Source organism: Myotis daubentonii, chromosome X (genome assembly GCF_963259705.1).
Source record: "Myotis daubentonii chromosome X, mMyoDau2.1, whole genome shotgun sequence".
Classification (NCBI taxonomy): Eukaryota; Metazoa; Chordata; class Mammalia; order Chiroptera; family Vespertilionidae; genus Myotis; species Myotis daubentonii.
The window spans coordinates 14,238,783-14,264,203 of NC_081861.1; the positions used below are offsets into that span (position 1 = coordinate 14,238,783).

General features: G+C 46.9%; 1 protein-coding gene across 1 annotated transcript; it reads right to left on the reverse strand.

The window, feature by feature from the left end:
* Positions 1–22,471: 22,471 nt before the first annotated feature.
* Positions 22,472–23,473, reverse strand: LOC132224807 (melanoma-associated antigen 4-like). The gene has a single exon (XM_059679909.1). The coding sequence runs from the start codon at positions 23,471–23,473 to the stop codon at positions 22,472–22,474; it is 1,002 nt and encodes a 333-aa protein (XP_059535892.1).
* Positions 23,474–25,421: the final 1,948 nt, after the last annotated feature.

Genomic DNA, 25,421 nt, shown 5'->3' on the forward strand with positions numbered 1-25,421 from the left:
CAGACCATGAAGCCTGAACTCAGGGAGTAGCAGCGGGGACAGGAAAGAGTAGCACTTGTTCTGATCAGGCATTTCAGAGGCAGGGACACGGGCCTTGGTCATCAAATAAAAGTGAGGAAGAGCATGGGTCAGTGGGCAGGAGGAGTCAAGTGTGGTGGCACCAAGAGGTTGAGCCCATAACTGAGAGCTAGAAGAGTAGAAACAGCTGATAGGGAAGGTGGATTTGTTTGAGACATGTCATCTCTGAGGGTCAGCAGGAAACACAGTGGGGATTTTTCTTCTCACCTGCAACAAAAAATGCCAATGTGAAGACCTTAGCTCAAGGCACTACCAGGGGCTAGGGTGGGGTGTGTAGGGGTATGGAGGATCTTGCAGAAAGCAGAGCTGGCCTGGGCATTCAGACCTCAGGTGCAGGACTCAGTCTAGTTGTCCTGTCTGGGGCCTCCATATCCCCCGGGGTCCATTCTCAGGGTCCCCTTAGGTCATTCAGGCCCCGGGCTACCACATTGCCGCATGCCTACTGGTGCAGGGCAGACTGAGGGCAGGTGTCATGGTAATCAAAAGGGCACTGCCTGGCCTTGGCCATTGAGTGGGAAGCCACCTGCCACGTGGTTCCCAGTGCCCAAAGGTACATCCTTCCAGCTCTGCCCCACTCTCCTGGTGACTCCCCCCTCCTCACAAGCTAATCCTCTTCAGCTCCCTCCTAGTTTAGTTCTGCTCCATCCCCAGCTATTTGCAGCTGAGATATATCTCCACAGCAACCCACCCCCTCTGCCCTCCTCCAAACCCAGATCCACCTCCACCCTGCAGCTCCACCCTCTGCTTTCTCACAGTTCTGCCCCCAGCTACTCCCAAAGCTTTCCCACATTTCACCACCCCCCAGTTCTGCCTCTGCCACAGCTCCTTCCCATCCACTCCCAGAGCTATTTCCCACCAGTCTGCCTTTAGACACTGTCCCCCAGCTCCTCCACTACCCGCTTCCGCCTTCACCCCCTCTGAGCTCAGCCTCCCCAGCTTCCCTGCACCCCCTCCCGCAGATCCTCCTCCACCAGCTTATCCACAGCTCTGCCAACCCCATCCCACAGCTCCTCCCCAGCTTTCTCAGAGCTCAGCCCTCAGCTCTGTGTCTTCCACTCTCCCGCAGATCCTTCTCCACCAGCTTTTCCACAGCTCCAGCAACCCCATCTCACAGCTCATCCCAGCTTTCTCACATTTCAGCCCTCAGCTCTGCCTCCTCCACCCTTTCCTGCAGATCCACCTCCACCAGGTTTTCCACAGCTCCACCAACCCCTTTCCAAGCTCCTCCCCAGCTTTCTCCCAATTCAGGCCCCAGCTACTCCCCCTGGCTTTCTCCATTGGTCTCACCCAGATACTCTCCCCCGCCTCCCGACCCCCCAGTACCGCCTTCTCCCCAAGCCCCGCCCCGCTTTTTGCCTAGCCTTGCCACTGGCCACTGGTCAGGAGATCCCAACCTGCCCTGGTCATCTTGTGAGCCTCAGTGTCCGGTGAGTCCAACAATGTCTCCTAGCAACCGTGGTCTGCATGCGTGTCTAAGTCTCTACCCAGCTGCTTACCTGCGCGCCAGCTAAGTGCCTGCAGAATCCTGGCACATGTGCTGCTACGTCATGGAGTGCTGCTGTGTCCTGGCGTGCTACTTCCAGATGTATGTGTCTATGTGCCTTTGTAAGCCAGCAAGAAAAGGGGTTTTTGTCTTCGCCAACGTGGGGTAGCTCACCAACTCCAGTGGGTGTCAATGGTCACCTGTCAGCGGTCCTGGAGCAGCTGAGGAGCAGCCAGGATGCTGGCCTGCTGCTCTGTGCTCTCAGCGTCCCAGAATCCTCTCCTCCTCAGGTCCTGGGAGGCGCTCTTCTCCACATTGGCTGTCTCCCTGGGCCGCAGCGAGTATGAGGCCTGTCCTATCCCGTGTGGTGGTCTCAGCTGGGTCAACCTAGCATAGCGACCTGCATGGCCAGTGGGGCCAGGAGATCTGAGTCTCCAGAAGGGAGTGGGGATACTCAGTTCGGCTGCAGGCCTGCTGGGCCCTCGGAAAGATAGTACTCCAGGGCTGTGGTTTGCTGTGGAGCTGCAAGCATTCCTGCCCCAGCTCAGGCCACACTTTTCTGTCTCTTCCTCTGGCTACCTTCACTTGCCCACCATCCTTGTAAGTGTGTGTGTGCCTGGGACAGGCCTCTGCTGCCTCTGCTCACAGAAACGACTGTAGTGGTCCACATGGACAGGTCTGTCCTCCCTGCTTCCTGCTTAGCCTTTAGGCTGTCACCACCTCATCCAGACCCCAGACTGTGTGGTGCTCAGCTGGTTGCCCATGACAACCCTTCCAGTGGGATCTAGCCAGGATTACATTGAGGAGAATGAGATTGTAGGGTCCCCAAATCCTTCCCATTTGATGATGTGAGGGCAGGGGGAGCTTTCTCCTACTGGTGACAGGGCTCTGCTGGGCTGTAAAAACATGACCTCCTTACATGACATGGTTTTCTGTGCAGCTGGATGGGCCATCATGGTTTTCTGTGCAGCTGGATGGGCCTACCTGAACAGGTAGGGCAGGAGAGAGCTACTGCTATGATTAGCAGAACCAAACCCTGTGTAAGGTGCTACATGTGTTTCCCACCAGCTGGAACCTCCTTGGTCCTGGTGGTTTCCAATCTCTGCTGAGTAGACTGTTCTGGTATGTTAGACAACATTGCTGTCTTGTCCCTAATGACCTTGGCTCATTAACCCTCTTGTCCTCGTGCAGGTGAACAAGCAAAGGCAAGTGGAAGAGTGTGTCTTCCGCAGGCCACAAAGCAGGTACTAGGTAGGAGGGCACTCAGCCCCCTTCGTGCCTTTAGAGTGACCTCAGTTCTCCCTAGGGATGCCACCCATGCAGACCTGGTCTCCTTATTGTGATTTTGTGGCTTTGATGAGAATAGGTCCCAAAACTCCATGGTGGAAACTAGGCATATACCCCAGTAGAACAAATACAAATGGCAAGGACACAGGGGAACATCCACCCTCTTCCATAAATAATTCAAACCCAATGATAGGTCGACCCTTTGTTATTAAGCAGGTGGGTAAAGGTTAAGCACAGTGCTGATGCTCAGAACCCCCAAGCATATGAGATAATTGTACCCTGCCCCATGGTTGGCAGGGCATACACGGGTGATCTTCTGTGGAAGGCCATTTGCTGGCGTCTATGAGCATCTCAGATGTGCATACATGTGACCCAGGCCTCTGCCTAACAAGTCGACAGTCAATGAGTGTTTGTGGTAGTGTCCTTTATAGTAGCACAAAATGCAAAGCAGTCTGTGACTCTTCATCAGAACGGGAAAGTCAGTCAATCTTGGGGCCCACAAGGGGGTACCATGCAGGCAGCAAAATGTGGGCTAGAAGAAAATGTAGATGTGAAAGAATGTATTTGCTGGGCTGTGGATGGTGAATCCATTCTCCACCCTGTGGAGATGTGGGGGAAGATCTTTGCCTCTGTGGCCATTTGCCTGGGTGGTCACATCAAAGCACCACAACCCTAGTGGCTTAAACAACAGACATGTATTGTCTTACTGTTGCAGAGGCTGGAGGTCAGAGATGAAAATGTGGGCCCAGTTTGCCTATATTGAGGACTGAGAGAGAAACTGTCCATCCTTGTCTCCAGGCTTCTGGTGGTTTTCAGGCAAGCTTTGGCACCCCTTGGCTTGTAGTCTCAACCTCTATCTTTACCAGGTATTCTCGTGTATGCATGTCTGTCTGTAAATTCCTTCTTTAGGTGAGGTCATGGGTCATTGGAAGAGGGTCTCATTTTAACCTGATTACCTTTGTAAATTCCTTTTCTTTATGGATATGGTCCTGAGGTGAGCAAGAGGTGGGGCCCAGAGCCAAGGGGTAGGAGACCCAGCCAGATAGAAAGGCAGGGAATGCAGAGGAGCTGGGCACAGGGACTGTCAGTTCACTGGGTTGGGAAGAGTGATCAGGTGGCAGCTTTAATGTCCTCAGAGCCTGGTCTTTGAGGGTGGGTGTGTTTTCATAAACATGAGGACATAATAGCTGATATCAGGTTTATGTCCTTTAAAGACAGGAGGGGAAAGACAAGCAGAGTGGGGGTGCTCACGTGGAGTGTGGTAATGAGGCTCAGGCCCTATGATGATGATGTGTAGCCACCGGTTCTGACTATCCTCTTAAGGGGCAGGTACTCACAGCCCTGTGGAGACTGAGCTCCACCAGGTACTAGGACCCGGCTGAGTCTGCAGGCTGTGTTTCAGCTCCTGCGACTGCACAGCTCTGAGGAGGAATGATCCCCTTCCCCAGGTACAAGGAAAAGAGGCAGGAACAGGGGGTGAGGCAGTCAGGGCCCAAGATCATGGGCCATATTTTTGTCCCTAGGTGCCACCTTCTCAACTGTAGAATGTGATGACAATGGCACTGCCCACCCAGTTATTTGAGGATTGAATTCTAGGATCCGTGGATCATGCCCATCCCAGGGCCTGATATGGGCATGGTGTGTGGGTACTAGTGCCAATTGTTCCTGGTCCTGTTATTCCTTTCTCTAGGCTACAGTGGGGGCCAGGTGTGCCTGCTGAGAGCGGATAGTATTGGTGCAGCCAGGGAATGGAGGAGGGTGGCTCCCAAAGGGATCGAGTGTAAACACCTGGCAGGATGATCTGAGCTCACACGGTGGTATCCCAGGGCCCAGCTGAGGGTTGATTATAAGGATTTACAATCAGGAGCCTTGGAAGAGGGACCAGGGTGCATGGGGACTGTAGCACCTTGGGGTGAAAAGAGGAGGGAGTTGACAGTGTTGGAGGAGGGGGGAAGAAACAAAACCCAGGAGGGTCTTTGCTGGGAGAGGACTAGAACCCACTCACCCAGTGTGAAGCCAAAGCACCCTTTCTCCCTCCTCTGTGCTCCCCTGGCCTCAGTGACCTCCTTTGTGGAAATGACCACACTCTGTCCTGAGTGCCTCTCCTTACCTGTCTCCACCTTCTTTCCTGAGCTCCCCAAAGACTCCATCTGATGGACGAGGCATCTGCATCACCAGCCCTTTCCATGGGGCCTGGCAGCTGAGTGCATGGGGATAGGAAGAAGGAGCCAACACTCTCTGCTCTCCCACCATCCCTGTCAGTGGGGTTCCAGGGCCCCAGGGGACGTTGCGGGAAGAGGTCAGCCCACAGACCATGAACACAGAGGGCTGATGCATGATTCTGATTGACATTCACACTTTTGGGTTCCCACAGGCCACGTGAGGCCCAGGGATCTCAGGGGAGATGGAGTTCCCCTGCCTCTCCTGGAAGCCTTATGCAGGCTTGGTCTTAAATGGGGTCATGACTCTGGAGACTCGTTGGCGACCCTACTGAGCCGCCACAGGAACTGCACCATCGCCATCCACATTGCTCACAGGGACTGGGATGAGCCCTCTGGCTGGAGCTGCTGCTGGAGAGGCTGGGGTGGAACCCCATGCAGATTCAGGCTCTGCTCCCAAAGGGAGAAGTCTGGGAGAGGAGTGATCGCTGGCAAGGCCTGACACCCCGAGAGCTGCTCACACCCCTCCAAGAATACCCCCCAGGTCCTTGCTCAGGAGTTTGGGGCTTGTTTTCTTTTGAAACTGTGGAGATGGGGCTGTAGTTTGTGTAAGCAGCACACCTTCAAAGGGGCAACAAGGCGCCCAGGATGGTGTTCCGTGGGCTGAGTTCCTACGATTTGGGTGAACCCTTCTCTCTATACTGGGTCTCAGTTCCTGTTGGTGATCTGAGAGGCAGGAACAGGTTCAAGTTTACATGTGGTGTTGTCTATGTGTTTGTATGAATGTTTATGTGTGTATACACACGTGTGTGTGTATGTGTGTGTGTGTGTGTGTGTGTGTGTGTGTGTGTGACAGACCAGGGTCAGCTGCACAGCACACAGAGAACATCGAGTAGCCTCCAGACTCAGGCTGTCTGCCTGACTTCACACACCTGCCCCCCCCCCACTGCCCATGGCATCCTGTGCCCTTTCGCCCACACCTCAGTGGTTGAGGTCCCACACCAGCTGTGGGAAACTGTTTATAAGCCTTCACTACCTGATAAGCATAGACAGAGAACTCCCCGAAACCCCCCCCCCCCAAGGCTGGGTGCCTTTGAAGCCCTAGCAAAGCTTGGAGCTAGGCACCACCTCTGTTTGTCCAGACAGTGGTAGCTGAAACTACTCCCCCATTTATTATTATGTAAATCCTTGCTGATGGGCTAGTCTGCTTGTTACTAGGGGGTCACCTGCCTAAGGGCTATGCTATGGGTGCATCCCAGATCAATAAAAGCTTGGTGAGGCCTGAGAACGGGGAAAGTCCTTCGGGACTTGCCCGCCTGGTCCCCCAATATTGCAAAATTATCTTGTGTCTTTTTTTCTCATTTGTTGTGCGGCTCCTCTTTCAGATACCGAACCCTACTTCACGCAGAACGTGGAAGGAGTCTCACTCAACATCTGGCGCCCGACGGGTAATCTGGAAGTGCAGGCCTCGCTGGAGCGAGAAAAGGAAGTTTTCACAGAAAAGGTGTGGAAAACTCACCGAAAAAAGGTGAGGGGAAGTCTACCGCATGCAATGCCCAGGATCAACTACAGAAGCCCCGGTCTGTAAGTACACTGGGAACGTTTTCTTAACCAGGCTAACAAACGGGGCAGGATTTGGCTTTAAAAAAGTAGATTCGGCTTTAAAAAGGTATGTTTGGCTTTTAAAAAATAAGAAACTTTATTATAGGCTTTTGATTTGCATGCTTAAGGAGTTAAAATTTTAGAAGGTAATCTCTTATAGTTTTTGCATGTTATTATAGAACATAACCCTTGGTTTCTTGAAAAAGGTACATTAGATCTTAAAAGTTTGCCAAAAAGTTAATCAGAACTTGCCAAAAATTGTTTCCCCTTGTGGAACACGGCATTTCATTTCCTAGAGGCTTTAGGAGAAGTCAAGGAGGATAAATCTCCTCCCCTTGCACCCTCCGCTCCTTAAGAGGAGCAGAAAAAAAAAATGGGAGGAATGGCCTTCATGGCTCCCTCCACCTCCATGTCCTAATCCTGATATGTTTAATTTGCTGTTAATAGAATCACCTGTGCAAAAAGGCCAACTTATAAAGAAATTGGAATATTAAAAGGTACTCCTTAAAATCAAGCTGAAAAAAGAGTGCCATGGTCACCTCAATGTGGTTTCTTTTTCAAATTAAAATCTTAATTTCTGTTTGGAATCTAAAATCTGTAATAAGAAATGAAACCCTGCTGCCGAGTCCGCCTCTGGTGTGGAGAGATTCAAAGGTGGCAGGAAAAGGCAGAGCTATAAGCTCTCCCACAATGAGATTACTTAATGTTTTATTTAAAAATTACCGGAGAACATCTTATGACAACCAAACTTTGGCTAAGATAACCTTGGGTGCTAGCCATGACTTTAGAAAACGAAATAGGGAAAAACTTAAAATGTCTTTTTCAATTAAGCATGACTTTGGGAACAAATACACCATCTTTATCCTTTTTTTCCCAGCTAATGACTTAAAGCTTTTACAAATTTATAAATGCATCCGGGATTTCTGTGCACATGTAAAGGGAAAAGGCCAGTTTAAAAACGAGTGCACATAGTTTTGAGCTGAACTTGACCTTTTGCTGTGTACAGAATAAAAACCCGAGACTGTTTTGGCCTTAAAAATGGCGAAGATGAACCTGAGAAAGAAATGCAGACAGGTTTCCCAAGGCGATTTAAAGTAGCTCTTTTGAAATTTCCCGCCCTGAGGCAAGTACCAACAGGAAGTTGATAGTCAAGTTTACACGTGAATAGCTATGGTTTTGCTTCTTGACTTCTCCAGCAGGAAAATTGTGACCATTTGGAAATTAAGCAGCTATGCCAATGCCAGGCTTATTGGCTGGAAACTTAAAACTTTTAAGTTCAAATCATATAAAAGTATTGAGATTTATAATACTGAAATGTTGATCTGAGTATGCCTAGTATGAAGTCTAGAAGATAGAAATTAATCTATTAATTGAAAATGCCTTATATTTTATTTGAAATGTATCCTTAAATGCAAAAGTATTGATTTGAAAAATGCTAAGTATTTAATTTGCTACCTAAGATTTAAAGCTCTGAAAGTTTAAAGTGCAAATTGAATCGGGAGAAATTAGTTAAATATCTAATGTATAACTTGTTTTTGAAAAAATAGAATGTGTTTTCTCTTAAATGATTAGGAATTCAAAATATATTACTTCTTGGTCTGATTTTAAAAAAGAGGATCAATTTTTAAGATCTCAACTGAAATTTTTAATACAAAAACCAGTTTAAATTTGATTAATATTCTTTAAGATAATTATAAAAGATATAAACAGCTAATAAGATTTCTGTTTGTCTGCAATATAATGTTGGCCATCTATCTTTTAGGGGTTTTGGTTTGCTCTGTCAAAGAACAATGTAGACAGCCACAATGTTGAGCTGTGTGACTTGGCAGCTGCCATGTTGGCCGCATGGCATGCCGCACCCCTGGGGGCCGCCATCTCGGAACAACAAAGGCCCCTCCCTCTGACTTAGCCAATCCCAAAAAGAGTGTCTGCTTACTAAGGGAGGATAGAATTTCAGGGGTGGAGTTTTAAGGTGGAGTTTTACTGTGGAAATGTGGATGGGGCAAAAAGTGTGCTTGCCTCGTGAATTTATTTAATACTATTTTTAAGAAGATATTTTTAATACTTAATAAATTAGCAATCACGGTCTTAATATAATTTCAGTGGTATGATAGACCAATGTTTTGAGCAGTTGGCTTTATAAGGGCCGACAATAGAGCTCATATTTCTTAAAAGGCTTGTAGATAGAGACATTTTTAAAAGATATCTTAAATTCTCAGTAGAACCACAGTTATATATATATCATAAACAAATTAAGAGTAATTGATTCCATGGTCAAGACTAGATCCTATTATGTTGAGAACTGTTTTTAAGTGTTGAAAATGTTTTAATTAGATATGTATTTGACAGTTTTTCCTGAGTGCAATATTTCAAAATATAATATGCTTGGTTGCATAAGGAATTTCTGCCAAATAAAAGAAAAAAATCATTTATTAGAAGCAAAGTCTTTATTTAAACTAGCAATGTCTTTTATTTAAAAGCTTCTGGGCAGTGTTTGCACCTCGTGTATCAGACATAAAACTTTACTAAATTTACTAACCTTTGTAAGCAATTGAATCCTAGTAAAGTAAAAATCTTCTAAAAAGTTACTGATGGCTTCCCATGATCCCTCTGTATATGCAAATCAGCCAAAAGGGAATGCTGTTTAAAAATATTATTTTAAATTTAATAAAAAGGAGAAATTTTAATATTTTGAAATATCTTCCACTAATATTTACAGGATAATCTAATGATTTGCTGTTAAAATACCAAATCTGAAAATAAGTACAGTCACCATAAATGTTTAATGACTTTGACTTGGAATACATGGCCTTGCGGCACTATCAGTCAACATCCAAGAAGTAACCTATAGTTACTTGGTGTAAAAAAGAGAGATTTTTTCTTTTTTAAGTTAAAGTTCTCCAAGTGTAATCCAGCAGGAGGAAAACAAACCAGACAACAAGCAGCCCAGAGACCACCTGGGGCATGGTAAAGTGAAGTATGGTAACAATTAATTCAGGTAAAAACTATAAGTTTCATATGTCTTAGAAGGCACATTTTTCCTTTACCTGGGAAGGACAGCACAGCTATCCCAAACTCAGAAGGCTCCAGTCAGCATGTCAACTCAGTGCTCTGGAGACCCAAAACTGTAATTTAGATAGCATACTGTCTCTGCTTCTGTAAATTTCTTCTTTTTTTTAAAACTAGGTTTCTCATTCCAAACCTTGAGACAGCCAGTTTAAAATTAAGTTGTCATGACCTAGAGCAAAGAATATTCTTACATGGTATTATTCTACAAGTTTCATTAATAATAATTTTTGATGCTTTACAACAGTATATTGTGCATTTATCCCAAACAAATTTACAAATGAATTTGAATGTTTTACATGAAGGGATTTATTCCTTTCCACTGTGTGGAGGGCCTCCTGGGGAAGGCACTTAAGCATTCTGTATTGACCTATCTTGACTTTTTTTGCCAAGAGGAATCCAATTGCCTACAGCTGTTATCTGAGCTCTCTGTTCAAGCTGGGATCATGAAAAGCTGGTACCATGGATCTGTCTCTTGCCCAATGGCGTAAGCTGGGCCCTCTCTGGAGAAGAAACCTGGGTTCCCTATGATCAATGCCGGGGCCCTGCCAGCAGGCGAGGGGATCCAAAGGGCATAGGTTAACAAGGAGACAGAACTGAACCTCACATCACCCTACTTGGCCCAGAGATGGTTGGTAGTCAATGACGGGTAAGACCCCACAGGGTGGGGCAACCTAAGACAGGCACAGCCGGGGGCCAGTAGGAGAAAACTTGGGGTGCAACAAAGGTGGGGCACAGACCCCCCCCAATGGTGCACGGGCTTGAACACTCGCCCCTTCTGAGGAAGGTCTCCTGTCCCCATGGCTGCTTCTTGCTTCCCATGCCCAGCCCAGATCAGGAACCAAATAGAAGAGATTTGGTCCAGCTGAAATCAGAATCCAGATAAACAGAGGCTTGGCTAACAGACCCTATGTCTAAATCTAGCCTAACAACAGGAATGCTCAGAGCCTTCACAAGGATGTAAAGTGATCCTTTTCATTCATATTTACAGTGTAAATTAAGATTATTGTTAAAATATTAAATTTGACAGCAAAATAGTTTTCAAATTAATTAAATTCAAGTTTTCAAATTAATTAAATTTGGCTAATTTGAAATAATTATTCAAATAGTATTAACCAAAATTTTCATTTCATGGTGACAATTGCTTAACATGCAATGAACTTAAAGCAGTCATATTTTTGTGCAGAAAAAATAAAAATTTAAAGTTATCTAGATTGCATTAAAAAATTTTCCATAAGCCTCCTAATTAAATCAAAAAAGGGGGATAGTGGAAGAATACCATGTAAGGAAAAATATCCTGTAACAAAATTGCATCTAGAAAATTTTTTTTTTCATTTTGTAATGCTAACAGCAAGACACCCATGAAAAACATATGTGGTGTCAAAATAAGCCAAAGGAAAATTATTTGGGCAAATATAAAAAGAATTCCCCAAGTAAAATTTCCTTTATTAATCTTTGGTTGAGAATATGTTTGTATACTTTCAGAGAACAGCTACAAGACCATGTGGATTCCTGTAACAACGGATCACAGAAAGCCAGCCACAAAGACAGAAGAGACAGTTCAGAGATGGAGATGGTGAAGACGCCTTGCCATGCTAGCAGTCAGCAGCTGTGCGTTGCTGCAGGTTGCCCAGGAAAAGACCAGAAAGGACCGGACCTGCATTTTCCACCATCCAGAACCAAGATTTCATTGCTGGCATGTACACATGAACTTTTGGACATTGAAACATGGACTCAGAACTTTTGGACATTGAAATTGGGACTTGATTATTTTTTAAAGAAAAAATAAGGGGGAGATGTGGGAAACTGTTTATTGCCTTCACTATCTGATAAGCATAGACAGAGAGCTCCCCCAAACCCCCCCAAGGCTGGGTGCCTTTGAAGCCCTAGCAAAGCTCAGAGCTAGGTGCCACCTCTGTTTGTCCAGACAGTGGTAGCTGAAACTACTCCCCCATTTATTATTATGTAAATCCTTGCTGATGGGCTACTATGCTTGTTAGTAGGGGGTCACCTGCCTAAGGGCTATGCTATGGGTGCATCCCAGATCAATAAAAGCTTGGTGAGGCCTGAGCACAGGGAAAGTCCTTTGGGACTTGCCGCCTGGTCCCCCAATATTGCAAAATTATCTTGTGTCTTTTTCTCTCATTTGTTGTGCGGCTCCTCTTTCAGATACCGAACCCTACTCCACGCAGAAACTGGAGGGAATCTTACATGACAACCAGCTCCTTGCACCTGGTAAAGAGCTTGGGACCTGATTGCCTGTGGGTTCCCCATAGCAGCCAGGGCCTTTCTGACCTGTACGTGCTGCCCACAGTAGTCGGGCTGGGACCTGCCCATTAGTGGACCAGACTCTCTCCACTTCATTTCCCTCTCTCCCCCGGCCTCACCCAGAATTCCCTGAACAAAGTTTGACACATCAGAAGTGCTCAGTCAGAGGTTCCCAGCTCACTCCACGTCCCTTTGGTGAAATCAGCTTAGCCTCTAGTGCAGTGGTTCTCAACCTTGGCTGCACATTAGAATCACCTGGGCATCTTTTTAAAATCCTGATTTCTGGGCCTCATCCTCCAGAAATTCTGTTTCTTTGTTATGGGGTGGGGCTACAACATTAGTAACAAACAGAATTTCTGGAGGATGAGGCCCAGAAATCAGGATTTTAAAAAGATGCCCAGGCGATTCTAATGTGCAGCCAAGGTTGAGAACCACTGCATGGGTGAAACTCTGAATAACTCTTTTCTCTCACAGGAAGCCTTTGGTTTATGGAAGGAAAAAACATCTCAATGCTTCTCTCGTGGTTCCCAGGGCTGCTTGACATGAGGGAATCTTTGCAGGCCCAGTAAACGTAGCTCCTGTGGAGGTTGTGGAACTGGAAAAGCAGGCTGTACTGACCAACCTGAAGCAGACGTACCCAACTGCACTTTCAAACCCCAGGTGTTTACTGGCGCCCATACCCAGGAAAGGGGGAAAGGATATCTTCCATGTAGGAATCCCACAGCACCTGTCCCCTAGGGGCAGGAGGACTCCACAGGAAATTCACTGAGAATCCAGCTGAATCATGACCATCAACAGGCCATCATGCCGCGGATGTAGAACTGAATTGGCACCACCGTGGAGAGCACTACCCACCATCTGCTGTTCAACTAAACAGATTGCTGTGCCCAGATGTAGGCGACTGTCCTTGTGAGATGCCTCTCTGGGCTCATTGACTGTCTCAAGGACTCTGACCTTTAGGGAAAAGGGAAAGCTGCTAGGAAATATCTTGGTGCTATCACTCATTTTGGCCCTGCTGATTCCTGCAATGTACAAAGAGAAATGTTTTAGGAGAATGGGTTAGTGTTTAGGACTCCCTTATACAGTCTCCCCCTCTCTGTCTGGTCAAACTCCGAGAACACTTCAGGAGCACCCACGTGTCATTGTGGGAGGTCTGGGAGCAGGCACTGAATGACTGCCATTGCCAGAGGGTGACCAGCAGGGATGAGCTCATTCACCTTGAGGGAGACACCAGACTTTGAAAGAAAACACCTGTCTGTCCTGGCAAGTGACTGGTCTGCTGTAAAAGTCTCCCTTGGCTCATGAGGGCTTGTATTACACATGTTGTATCACTGCCTCGTGACCCAAGAACAGATCTGAAGTACAGCTCTGATGGAAAAGTGATGGGTAGAGGTTTTGTTTTTTGTTTGTTTGTTTGATTTTTCTGTGTGAGCAATCTTTACTTGGGTCCCTTCTAGCAGGGTTAGTAATGGTTGTTAGCAGTGAGGATGATGGGCGTTCTCCCATATGTTGACTGGAATGGCCCATCTTCTGAGCCAGACTGCCTCTGTCATACACGGCTTAGCAGATGGAGTGGCCAGGTTCTAGGTGGACCTCTCTGCAAGGTCCGTGTAACATGGGCAAGAGATACTCAGATGGTGATCAGAAACTTCCTGGCATCATAGAGGGACCCTTGAATAAAGACTCTCCTGTTTCAGGTTGCATGAGTAATGTAAGGTGATTCCGTCAAGGTCAGGAGCAAGGCAGTTCTGTCTCAGGTCCAGTAGGCAAGGCTCAGGGGACCAGATCTTCCTGGGCTTGCCTCAGGACTAAGTAGCCAGTTCCTTGGCTGAGTATGTGAAAATGAAAGAGGACAATGGGAACAAAAGCCTGTCCAGGCCAGGATTTCTAGTCTCCTCAGGCTCATCTGACGAGATGTGTGGCACGGAAACAGAAGAACATGGACTCACAAATATCATTGGGCTGTTTATTTTCTTCCATGTAGTTTTGCCTTTCTTTATTAAAGCCTACATGGATTCGTGGGTACAAACTGGTGATTGCTTTCTGTCACCTGTGATCTTATAGGCCTGCATTGCCCTTGAACTGCTCACAGAGTGAACAGTTGCCATATACGGAGTCCTCCCCCTCCTAGTCCTTATCAGGTTCCTTGGGCTGGGTCATGACTGAAAGGTCAGCCATCACCATATAAATACCAGGTGTTGTACAAATACATCATCAAATCATATAGTGTGTGATTTAGGGGCTAGAGGGCAGAGCCCCTGTGCCGTCCATTCAGGCAGTAGCCAGGGGAACAAGGATGCCATTCTCATATGTGCCCTCCCCACTTGGACCACCTGCCTCACTTTCACACCAGACCTCAATGGCACTGTTCATGAGCAGCAGAACTGAGAACTTGAATGAGCAGTTGGCACTGGGTCTCTGAGGATTGCGTGATTTCCTTTTGCTCAACTTCTTCAATGCCTTTTTTATGCTGAATTCTTTCTTGCTGAGTGTCTGGTAGGGGGCAGCCTCTTGTTTCTCTGCGGAGGAGTTGAGGTGGTATCTGGCCAAGTATGATTCATCTGGTTTCCTTTTGTCTTGATGTTCTGGACGAGCCAAGGTTTGTCTTTCTGGAAATTGCTGTTTCTGTACACCTGAAACAAAATTAATTCAGTAATTCTGGAAGAAAAATACATCTATTTGATATTAACTGGCCTCTCAGAATCTTTAGTCATCCCTGCAGGTTATCTCTAAGGGGGTTACAGTTTCATATGGAAATCTATACTTTCTCACCCTTGGAAAAATACTATCTCATGTGAAAAAGAGTTATCCCCTGAAATGAAACCCTTTCAGTATATCATTCTTCTGCGCCTACTAAGAAGATGTTTGAGTAACAGAGAACATGGGACATGGGAGGACTTTCTACTTCACCATCATCCTGTTCCCTGGAGAACTGCCTGGGCATATTTTGCTGAATCCGATTCAGCAAGCGGATGGATGAAAGTCTTCAGGCTGTCAGATTCAAAGATTTGCTCCTTCCCCTTCGGCAAAGAACCTCACATTGGAAAAGATCTTTCTCAATTATCCTGGTGTCTCCAGCATCATTCCAGTGCACAGACATGGAGGCATCATCCCCCACTATCCCCCAAAGCTTTCCTGGGAAGGACAGTCCCAGAAGGTCATTTTTTCCTTCCAATTTGGCAGCATGTTGGCTTGGGTCCTCTGGTTATGGGTTGTCTTGGCACCCTGCTTGGTACCTGTGTCTCTCCAACACCTGTGATAGGACCAGCTTGGCTCTGTGCATCTCATGGGTACTCGGACTTGACTTGGGGATGCTCTACATTAAAAAGCATTGACTACTCTAATCCTATCCCTGAGCTGGGGGGGTCACAGCAAGGATGCCCAATATATACTGCCCTCAAATTCTAGAGCAGGGGTGGGCAAACTTTTTGACTCGAGGGCCAAAATGGGTTCTTAAACTGGACCAGAGGGCCGGAACAAAAGCATGGATGGAGTGTTTGTGTGAACTAATATAAATTCAAAGTAAGCATCATTACATAAAAGGGGGCGGTCTTTTTTTTTTTTATTTAGTTTTATTCATTTCAAAGGGGCCGGATCCGGCCCGCTGGCCATAGTTTGCCCATGGCTGTTCTAGAGTCTCAGCCATGGGGCAACCAGATGCTTAAGTCATGTGATTTCACAAAGGTGGCTCACAGCTGCTCTGGAGTGTGGGCCCTGGATAAGTGTGGGGAAGTGGATGTGCATAGGGCCCCCAGGTTCTCTCTTTCCAAAAAGTACAGAAAAATTTGGTTCAGGTTTCCAGAAAGAACTCTCATCTGCTGCCAGGGAGATTGTTTCTTGTTGATAGTTCACTGGATGTGTTGAGAGGTCATGAGCCTATCTTTACTTTCATCCCTAGAGAGGGGGAGGCCTATTGATGGCCTCTTCAATAGCTCAAAGTCAAGGCCTTGGTTAGTCCTAGCTTGGCTACCACCAAGAATTCCTGGGTCAGATGGGCCCCTGGGGGACTGTACCTCCCAGAAAATGGTGTTTGGCCCCATCTCAGCAGGTAGCCCCCCTGTCCAATGCACCCTCCACAAGCATGCTTCTTTGGTCTCTTCCAGCTACTCTTGCTGGGTGCTGGGTACTGCTCAGATGAGCCCAAACTAAGAGTCCTGCTTTATTACCCCGGGTCAAGTTGTCCCTAGAGTAGGGTTGTGTTCCTGTATAGGTGGGGGCACAAGCAGTGTCACCTTCCCACGGTACCCTTCTATCTCCCTTTTTAGTGTATTAAGACCAAAGTTGGTAGTTAGACCACCTCAAACAGATAGAGAACATGGATCACAAAAACCACTGTATTATCCTATCCTCTGTGGTGAAGGTGACATGAATTTGACTTTTGTCACATCCCACACCCAGAATCTCATCTATGTTCAAGTACATAGTTATGATTATTTTCATATCTGCTTCATTCAGTCACGGCTACCTAAACATGTTGTAATTTTCCTTGGTAGTGAGTCTGTGTCCTTGTCCCATGAGTCCTGGTCCCATGTCTTGCACTAAGTGGTGTAATTTGTGCTCTCTGCCAGTCAATCCTCTCTTTCTAAAAGTGGAGTGCAAAGGCATTTGGGAACAGAATCCCCCAAAGTGCCCCTCAGCCTAAGGACTGTATCCTTAATGGAGCCCCTGGGTCAGGGGTGGGCAAACTTTTTGATTCGAGGGAAAAAATGGGTTCTTAAACTGGACCGGAGGGCCAGAACAAAAGCATGGATGGAGTGTTTGTGTGAACTAATATAAATTCAAAGTAAACCTCATTACATAAAAGGGTATTGTCTTTTTTGTTTTTAGTTTTATTCATTTCAAAGGGGCCGGATCTGGCCCGTGGGCCGTAGTTTGCCCACGGCTGGTCTAGATTCAGGCTCAGTCCATGGACTTTGTGACTCGAAACAGGATTACAGAGCATTCATGCACAAAGTCAGTATATTCTTGGAGGATATGCCCTAGAGCAACAGTTCTCAACCTGTGGGTTGCGACCCATTGGGGGTCAAATGACCCTTTCACAGGGATCGCCTAAGACCATCGGAAAACACATATATAATTGCATATTGTTTTTGTGATTAATCACTACACTTTAATCATGTTCAATTTATAACAACGAAAATACATCCTGCATATCAGATATTTACATTACGATTCATAACAGTAGCAAAATAATAGTTATGAAGTAGCAATGAAAATAATTTTATGGTTGGGGGTCACCACAACCTGAGGAACTGTATTGAAGGGTCACGGCATTAGGAAGATTGAGAACCACTGCCCTAGAGGATAGGAGTTGGTGGGTTCAGGGTGGGGATGAGGGGCTCCTAGTGTCTCTGGAAAAGCAGCCAGCTCCCTTTAGTTGCCTACCAAACACTGTTTCTTAAATGACTTATTTGAAGGCTGAAAAGATTTCCTTGTGCACTTTGCTAGCTCATGCCTCTACCGATTACTTATTTGAAGGGACTTGTCCATTTTATGGGAGGGAAATTGGAGAGAGGGCTTTGGAAACCACAATCTGGAATTTGGTGGAGAAAGGGTGTGTATTTGTTATGATCAAGGCACCCTTGCATCCCAAGGCTTCTGTAGGACCATTAGCTAATGTTCTTTGAAGCAAGAGCAACTGAATTTCCTCTGTGGTGAAGAATCTAGAACATCAGGCTCATCTTTTCCTTAGAAGATGAAATACCCACTTTGCTGACTTCTGTGGAGTTGAAGAAAGCCATTATGAAACTGGCCTTCCTCAATTAAGCCTGCTGGGTCCCAGAAATTCAACCATTGGTACCGTGGCCACCAGTCAGACAGTCTCTATTAGGCAACATGTTCAGGACCCTTTGAGAAAGGAGAACAAAGCTAGAGGAATCCCAATACCTAATATCAAGCTATGCTATAAGGCCATTGTAATCAAAACAACTGGTAATGACATAAGAGCAGGCATATGGATCAATGGACCAGAGCAGAGAGCCCAAAAATCAACCCACACCTACATTGTGAACCGATATTTGACAAAGGAGACAACAGCATACAATGAGGTAAAGACAGTCTCTTCAATAGTAAATGGTGTTGGGAAACTTGGATGGGTACATGTGAAACAATGAAATAAAACCACCCACTTATACCATTCAGAAGAATACATTCAAAATGAATAAAAGACTTAAATGTAAGTCATGAAACCATAAAAGTCCTGGAAGAATACATAGGCAGTAAAATCTCAGACATCACACATAGCAATATTTTTTGCTGATATGTCACTCAGGGCAAGGGAAATAAAGGAAAATATAAACAAATGGGACTACATCAAACTAAAAAGCTTCTGCACAACAAAGGGTACCGGCAACAACATGAAAAGGGAAGCCTCTGCACGGGAGAACATATTTGCCAATGATACAGCTGATAAGGGGTGGATCTCCAAAATATATAAAGTACTCATACAGCACAAGCAAAGGAACACAAACAATGCAATTTAAAAGTGGGCAGAGGACCTGAGTAGATATTCTCCAAAGAGGACATACAAATGGATGAGACAAGAAAAAAATGCTCAATTTCACCCATCATGAGAGATATGCAAATTAAAATGACAGTGAGGTACCACCTCACACCTACCAGAATGGCTACCATCAATAAATCAACAAACAACAAGTGCTAGTGAGGCTGTGGAGAAAAAGGAACCCTTGTATACTATTAGTGGAAATGCAGACAGGTGCAACCACTATGGAAGACAGTGTGGAGTTTCCTAAAGTAATTAAACATAAAGCTGCCATTTGACAGAGTGGTCCCACTTCTAGGAATATATCTTAAGAAGGCTGAAGCACGGATCACAAAGAATATATGCAGCCCTATGTTCAAAGAGCATTATTTACAACTAGAGGCCCAGTGCACAAAACTCGTTCCCCATAGGGGGCGGACCTCAGCCAGGCCTGCACCCTCTTGCAGTCCGGGACCCCTCACTCCTTACCACCCACCTGATCGCTGCTCTTTCGTGCCTCCATGGAGGCGGGAGAGGTTCCTGCCACCACTGATGCACTCGCCAGCTGTGAGCCCGGCTTGTGGCTGAACCGAGCTCCCCCTGTGGGAGAGCACTGACAACCAGGGGGTCAGTTCCTGCATTGAGTGTCTATCCCCTGGTGGTCAGTGCACGTCATAGTGACTGGTTGTTCCACCATTCAGTCAAATTGCATATTAGGCTTTTATTATGTAGGATAGCCAAGAGCTGAAAACAGTGCAGATGCCCATCAATAGAAGGGTGAATAATAAAAAAAATGGTATGTTTACATAGTGGAATACTACCCGGCAGGAAAGAGAAGGAATTCTTAACTTTTGAGACAGCATGTATGGATCTGGAGATTATTATACTCAGTGAAATAAGCCAGTCAGAGAAAGAGAAAAACTATATGACCTCACTTTATGTAGAATCTAGTGAATATTATGTGTCGAACAAAATAGAAACACAGGCATGAAGACATGGAACAGACTGACAGCGGTCAGAGGGGATGGGGGAGAGAGGGATTGGATGAAACTAACTGAAGGGATTAGCCAAAGAACATCCATGAACACAGATGACAATGTGGTGAGGGCCAGAGGGTGCAGGGAAGTCAGGTGCTATGTGAACAGGGCCAAAAGAAGGGAAAATGGGGATAACTGTAATAGTGTCAGCAATAAAATAAAAACTTTTTAAAAGGATATTGCTATTTACCGTTATCTCTTAATAGAACATAAATAAGGGGCTATTGCTCTCAGATGGGATGGAGGGTGAGCTATGGGAGAGCAGGGTAATTCTGAAGGGAGTAGGGAGCCTGTGGGATAGGTTGAGGGCAGGAGATTCTGTGCAGCCTTAAAAGGAGGCTGCACTGATGAGCAAGTCAGCAGATCATGATCCATGGATGGACAGGAGCTACCCAAGGGAAGACCAGGGGAAGGGTGGTGTCATGAGGGAAAATGCTGGGATGAGGGAAAATGCTGGGATGAGGGAAAATGCTGGGTCTGGGCAGAAATCCTGGCCCCGGGAAGACTGAGATATCAATAAACCTCAGAAAATCCCCAAATTATGCTTTATTCTCACTGTCACCTTTCTTCCTTAGGCCTGCTCTTGCCTGGGCCCCAGGGTTCTCCTAATTGTCATCTGAAAGAGTTCATTCATACTTAGAGGACAGATTAATTGTGAGGCAGAAGGTGGGCCATGGGCTAGAAAGGCAGGAAATATCATGGACTCCTGATGAATTCAGGCAAGGGGTCAAGACTCCACGATGCCACTTACTAGCCATGTGTTCCTGGGAAAATTAGCTGGCCCAACGGGCATCAGGTTCTTCCTCTGTGAAGTAAGTTGGTCTGATAAGCCCTGTCTTATAGGACTGAAGGGATGTGTGGAGTGTTTGTAAACCACCGCGCACATTGCCTGGTGGAGACTGAATCTGTAATGAATGGCAGTTATTTCTAATATCGTTTTTATCCCAGATACTTCCACTCTCGCCTCTGGCACTGTGATTACTTGTTTGTTATTAAGGTCATATTAGAGAATGTGCAGTTCAGTAGGGCATAGAACACCCAATCGGCCAAAGAGGATACCCAATTCATGGATGTATGCTGACATTCAGGTGTGGGGAGCCTTCCCAGCTGGACACACACAAAGATGCCAGAAAGAGAATCTAGTTAGAACTCTTTCCCTCTGTCCAAGCTGCTCTGTCATCCAAATGCTTTCATTCATTTCACCCCCACCCAAAATCTACCCCTGGATAATGATTGGCCAGATCACACTCAAGATCATTAACATTCAATCCCAATTAGGCTGTGGGCTATGGCGCTCCCAGGCCATCATGTTTCTCATGGCTCAGTAACTGTATTTCTGTAGAAATCTGTGCAGATGATGGGTATAACACGCCTAGTGCTCATACTGTCCAATGACACTGAGACTGTGTGCAGGAAACCACCCTTCCTAACCAGGTGGAGATTTCCCTCTGGTTTATCCATGATCCCAAAGGAACAGGTCAGGACAATTTTCCACTTCACACTTCCCTCTCACACCCAAGACACACAATGTGCTACTACCAACCCCAGCTTCTTTAAAACCAACCCCAGCAGAGGGACTCAGTTTCCCAAATACCCTGGCTCAGGCCATGCACATCATATTTAATTAATGTATTACATATGTGTCCTTATCTCCCCATTGCCCTCCTCCACCTCCCCACTCATACCCTCACCCCCCTGGCGTCTGTGTCCATTGGTTAGGCCTATATGCTTGCATTCAAGTCCTGTGGTTGATCTCTCCCCCTTACCTCCACCCTCCCCTACCTTCCCTCTGAGGTTTGATGGTCTTATCGATGCTTCTCTGTATTTGCATGTTTTTGTTCATCCATTTGTTGTTCATTTTATTCCATATATGAGTGAGATCATGTGATATTTATCTTTCTCTGACTGGCTTATTTCGCTTAGCATAATGCTCTCCAGTTCCACCATGCTGTTGCAACTACGCTGTGGTAAAAATGAAGGCCATTCAAAATTGAGTGCTGTTCCCTGGAGCCCACCACCTCACCTGTTCTGTTACTTGTTTGTAAGATTTAGGGGACACCTAACCCCTTCCTTATATGACTTCAGCTCCTACACTATCATTCTGTGGGTGGGTGTGCCCTGCTTATGTTGGTGTCCCCACTACTAACACAGGATCTTCCAGAGGACATAGGCTCAGTGAATGTCTGGGGATTAAATGAACCACTGAGCAGGGGTCGTCTTTATGCAGATGAAATCCCTCCAATTTCTTGCCGGAACCAAGGATCCTTAGATAAGTTGTTTCATGCAAAAACAGACGAGAAGAGATAAGAATCAAAAATTAACAACCTTTTGCTATTATTTTTCTATTTATTAACTCCATTGATTGTACTGCCGAGTTCTGACACATTTCCAAGGAAATCCTTTTATAATGCCATGTTATCTATTTTGGGATCACAAACTAGGATGGGACGTGTCCCAATTTTTGTTATACAGTAGCAAATCTCTTACTCTTGAGCTGGACATGTAGAAATATATAATGTGATCAATGTCATTTACAAACTTACATGCTAAAAGTATATGAAACCTTCTATGAAAAGGGACATTCTAAAATTTCCTTAAAAATCGCAAAATAGCCAGAACCGGTTTAGCTCAGTGGATAAAGCTTTGGCCTGCGGACTCAAGGGTCCCGGGTTCGATTCCAGTCAAGAGCATGTACCTTGGTTGCGGGCACGCCCCCAGTGGGGGGCGTGCAGGAGGCATCTGATCCATGTTTCTCTCTCATGGATGTTTCTGGCTCTCTATCCCTCTCCCTTCCTTTCTGTAAGAAATCAATAAAATATATAAAAAAAAATAAAAAAAATCGCAAAATAATAAATCATAAATTTCTCAATCATAATAGGAGCCCAAACCTTTCCCTGGGCCTTAATATTAGTTTCTTCTAAAACATAGAGTTGAAAATTCGATGCACTTTATGCCCAGCAAAAGAAGTTAATGCTCATGGGCCTGAAAAGTGCCTGGATTCAACTCTGGCTCAGGCATAGTGGTTGTCATTGTACTCAGGCCCTTCAAGCAGTGATGAAAGGGAATAGGGATCCCTGTCATTAACCCCGAGCACAAACTGGAGGGTTTTCAACATGGTAGTCTCTGCATGTGCTCGGGGACCCCACAGGAACTCATAGCATGCAGGATCACTATTTGGCACCTGGCGGTACAGCAGGTACTGTTCCTGGACCCAAATTTTGGTGATGAGCTCCCTGGGCTCCCCATAGAGCCAATGCTCCTTCCCATCATACACCCCTACAACATTCAGTGCTTCCCACACTTTTTCCTCAGGGGCACAATCACCCTCTGAGGCGATCACCCACAGAACTGTGACCAGGAGGCCTGTGCTGGGATATCTGTGCCCATCGCTCATCATCCCATCATAGCTGAGCCCCAAGGCAGTGGCCAGGACATAGGTGTGAGTACTGGGGTCCATTTCTTCCACAACAATACCAAAACCCAACTGGATGCATTCAGTGGCTGCACTGAAGAGCTCAGGAAAGTGGTCCTGGTGCTCTTTGATGACACTACTCAGCATTTCTGCCTTTGTGGTCGGCTCCTTTGCACGATACTTAAGGAGTAGAAACTCCACCATTTCTATCATCTTCAAATGCAGTGCTTTGTGGAGCAAGGAATCGGCATCTTCATCAGGGCCTCCCTCAGTGTTTGGACCCTCCTCATCTTGGCTTCTGGAGCTCTCATCTTCAGCGTGTCTCCATGGAAAGGCTTCCATGGCATGGGGGGAGGCACCCTGAAGACTCTGGGGAGGACTTGGTGTCTCAGCAGCAGACACCTCCTCTAGGCTGTCTATAAACAGGACTGAGGGGGAGGAGGCCCGAGAGGAGTAGAGAGACAGGGCCTCCTCCTCATTCTCCTCCTCCTCCTCCTGCATAGCCCAGAACAGTTCCTCTACCAACATGTCAGGGATCTCCATTGGGTCCTCATGGTCTTCCTCAGGCTTCCACGGCTCACTCATATGATGACCAGGCATGATGAGTCGTGCTCGAACAGTGACCGAGTGTGGGCAGAAGATGGGCTAGGAGGACCCACGGGCCGGGGGGAAGGGGAGTATGAGAGGCATGAGCTGAGAAACACAACCTAGGCGGCTCTGACAAAGGTGACGTCCAGCTCTCCCCTTTAGGGGTGTACATGGGCCTCACAGGGCTCACTCCTGATCAGCCTGCCCACTAAGAGCCTGAAGAAGGAAGTGACATGACTGCTCAGGGTATAGAAGGCACAGCACAGGGTTCTGTAGCTGACAGTGCGATGTGGAGGTGTCAGGCAATGTGGGGTCCCCTCTGACAGTGGTGGGGAGGCCATGGGGACATATTCATGGTCGGAACCTCACCTTAATTCCTAGCACTTCCTGGCCTCCTGCTGCTCTGTGACCTGAGAATATGTAGCATAAACCAAGGCCTTCACCTCCTTCTATCCGGGGGCTCTGCTGTAGGGAAAAACGGTGCATCTCAGGAAGAACATGGCAATCAGAGTCCTGGACAACCAATGCTGACAGGAGGGGCGGCAGGACTCTGTGAGGTCCCCTCTGTTGTGGGTGGGAGGTTCCTCCTTGCACATGTAGGATCCAAACCTTTCCCCTGCCAGGGCTTGGCCCCTCACTACCTTCTGCTGCCCTGAGGTCAAACTCTCAGAACAAGACCACACACACCTGACACTTGAGTGAAGAAAATGAGGGGGTCCCTCTCCCAGAGGATCAAGAAGGGGTGACTGAAGATTTGGGTCCATCTACCCTGGGTTAAGGCTCTGATCATTTCTCACCATGACGTACTGCAGGGTTTCAGACCACTCTCTCTGCTGACTGAGCCCAATCTCCTTAGACTTAGGCTTCACCTCCCTGAGGTACAGGAGTAGGAAGTGAGCTGAGCTAATCCAGGCACTATTCCGAGTTTCCCCATTGCTGACAGAGGAGGCAGGGTAGGTCTGGGTTCCCATGTGCTCTGCTTCCCCTCAGTGCTCACCTTGATTCTTGGCAGGAACTGGGACTCGTCTCTCTGTTGACAAAATTTGGATCCTGGGGATGATACAACGTATGGTCTCACACCAAGGTCCTCACCTTGCTGATAGCTCTGAGACAAAAGTGAACAGGAGCTCCATCTGCCCCCACCCCTGTGCAGGTTCCCACACAACTGACACCAGGGCCTGGGCACATCCGTTCCGGGTAGAGTTCCCGTAGTCTTGCCTCAGGATACTTGCCTTTCTTCCTGGCCTGGCCTGTGTCTAAATCCAGCTGACCTGATTTCACCCTGAATAACTGTCCTCAGTGAGAAAAGCTCAGGAGGAGCAGGCATGTGGAAACCGAGAGCATGTCCCACCCAGGTACCCCTGCCTGGGGAATCTGGATGCTGAGGTCAGGACTCTCCCTGATGCTGAGGGCTCTCTTCTTTTCTCAGGGAGCACAGAGCTGCAGTTTCCCACAAGAAAGCATTCACACCTTTATGACCCTTCCACAACCTCAGCTCCTCTTTGCATGAACTGAAGCCATTCCCTCTGACCAAGGCCCTGTCCTTCCAGAGTGCCCTCAGACAGACATGAGGAGGAACCACCTCTGCCGACCCATGCCAGGCCTTTCCCAGGGCTGACAGCAGCACAGTCTGGGTTCAGAGCACCCATTGTCTGGAGTGTGGTATCCTCTTTCCTCCCTGTGCTACCTAGGCTTACACAGAGAGTGCCTGGGACCTTTCCCTTCCCATGAACTGAGAATGAATACTGGAGGCCATGTCCACCATTTCTTGTGACCTCCAAAGGGGAGGTCAAGATACACCACAGTAATGATCCTGCCGAGTGACCCAGTTGTGCCAGCAGAGCCTAAGCCAGCTGGTCCCTGTGTTTACTGGGGTGGGAAGTACCATCATCCTGCCTCAAGATCCACACTTTAATTACCAGCATTGCCTGGCACACCTCCCACGTTGCCCTGAATCCAG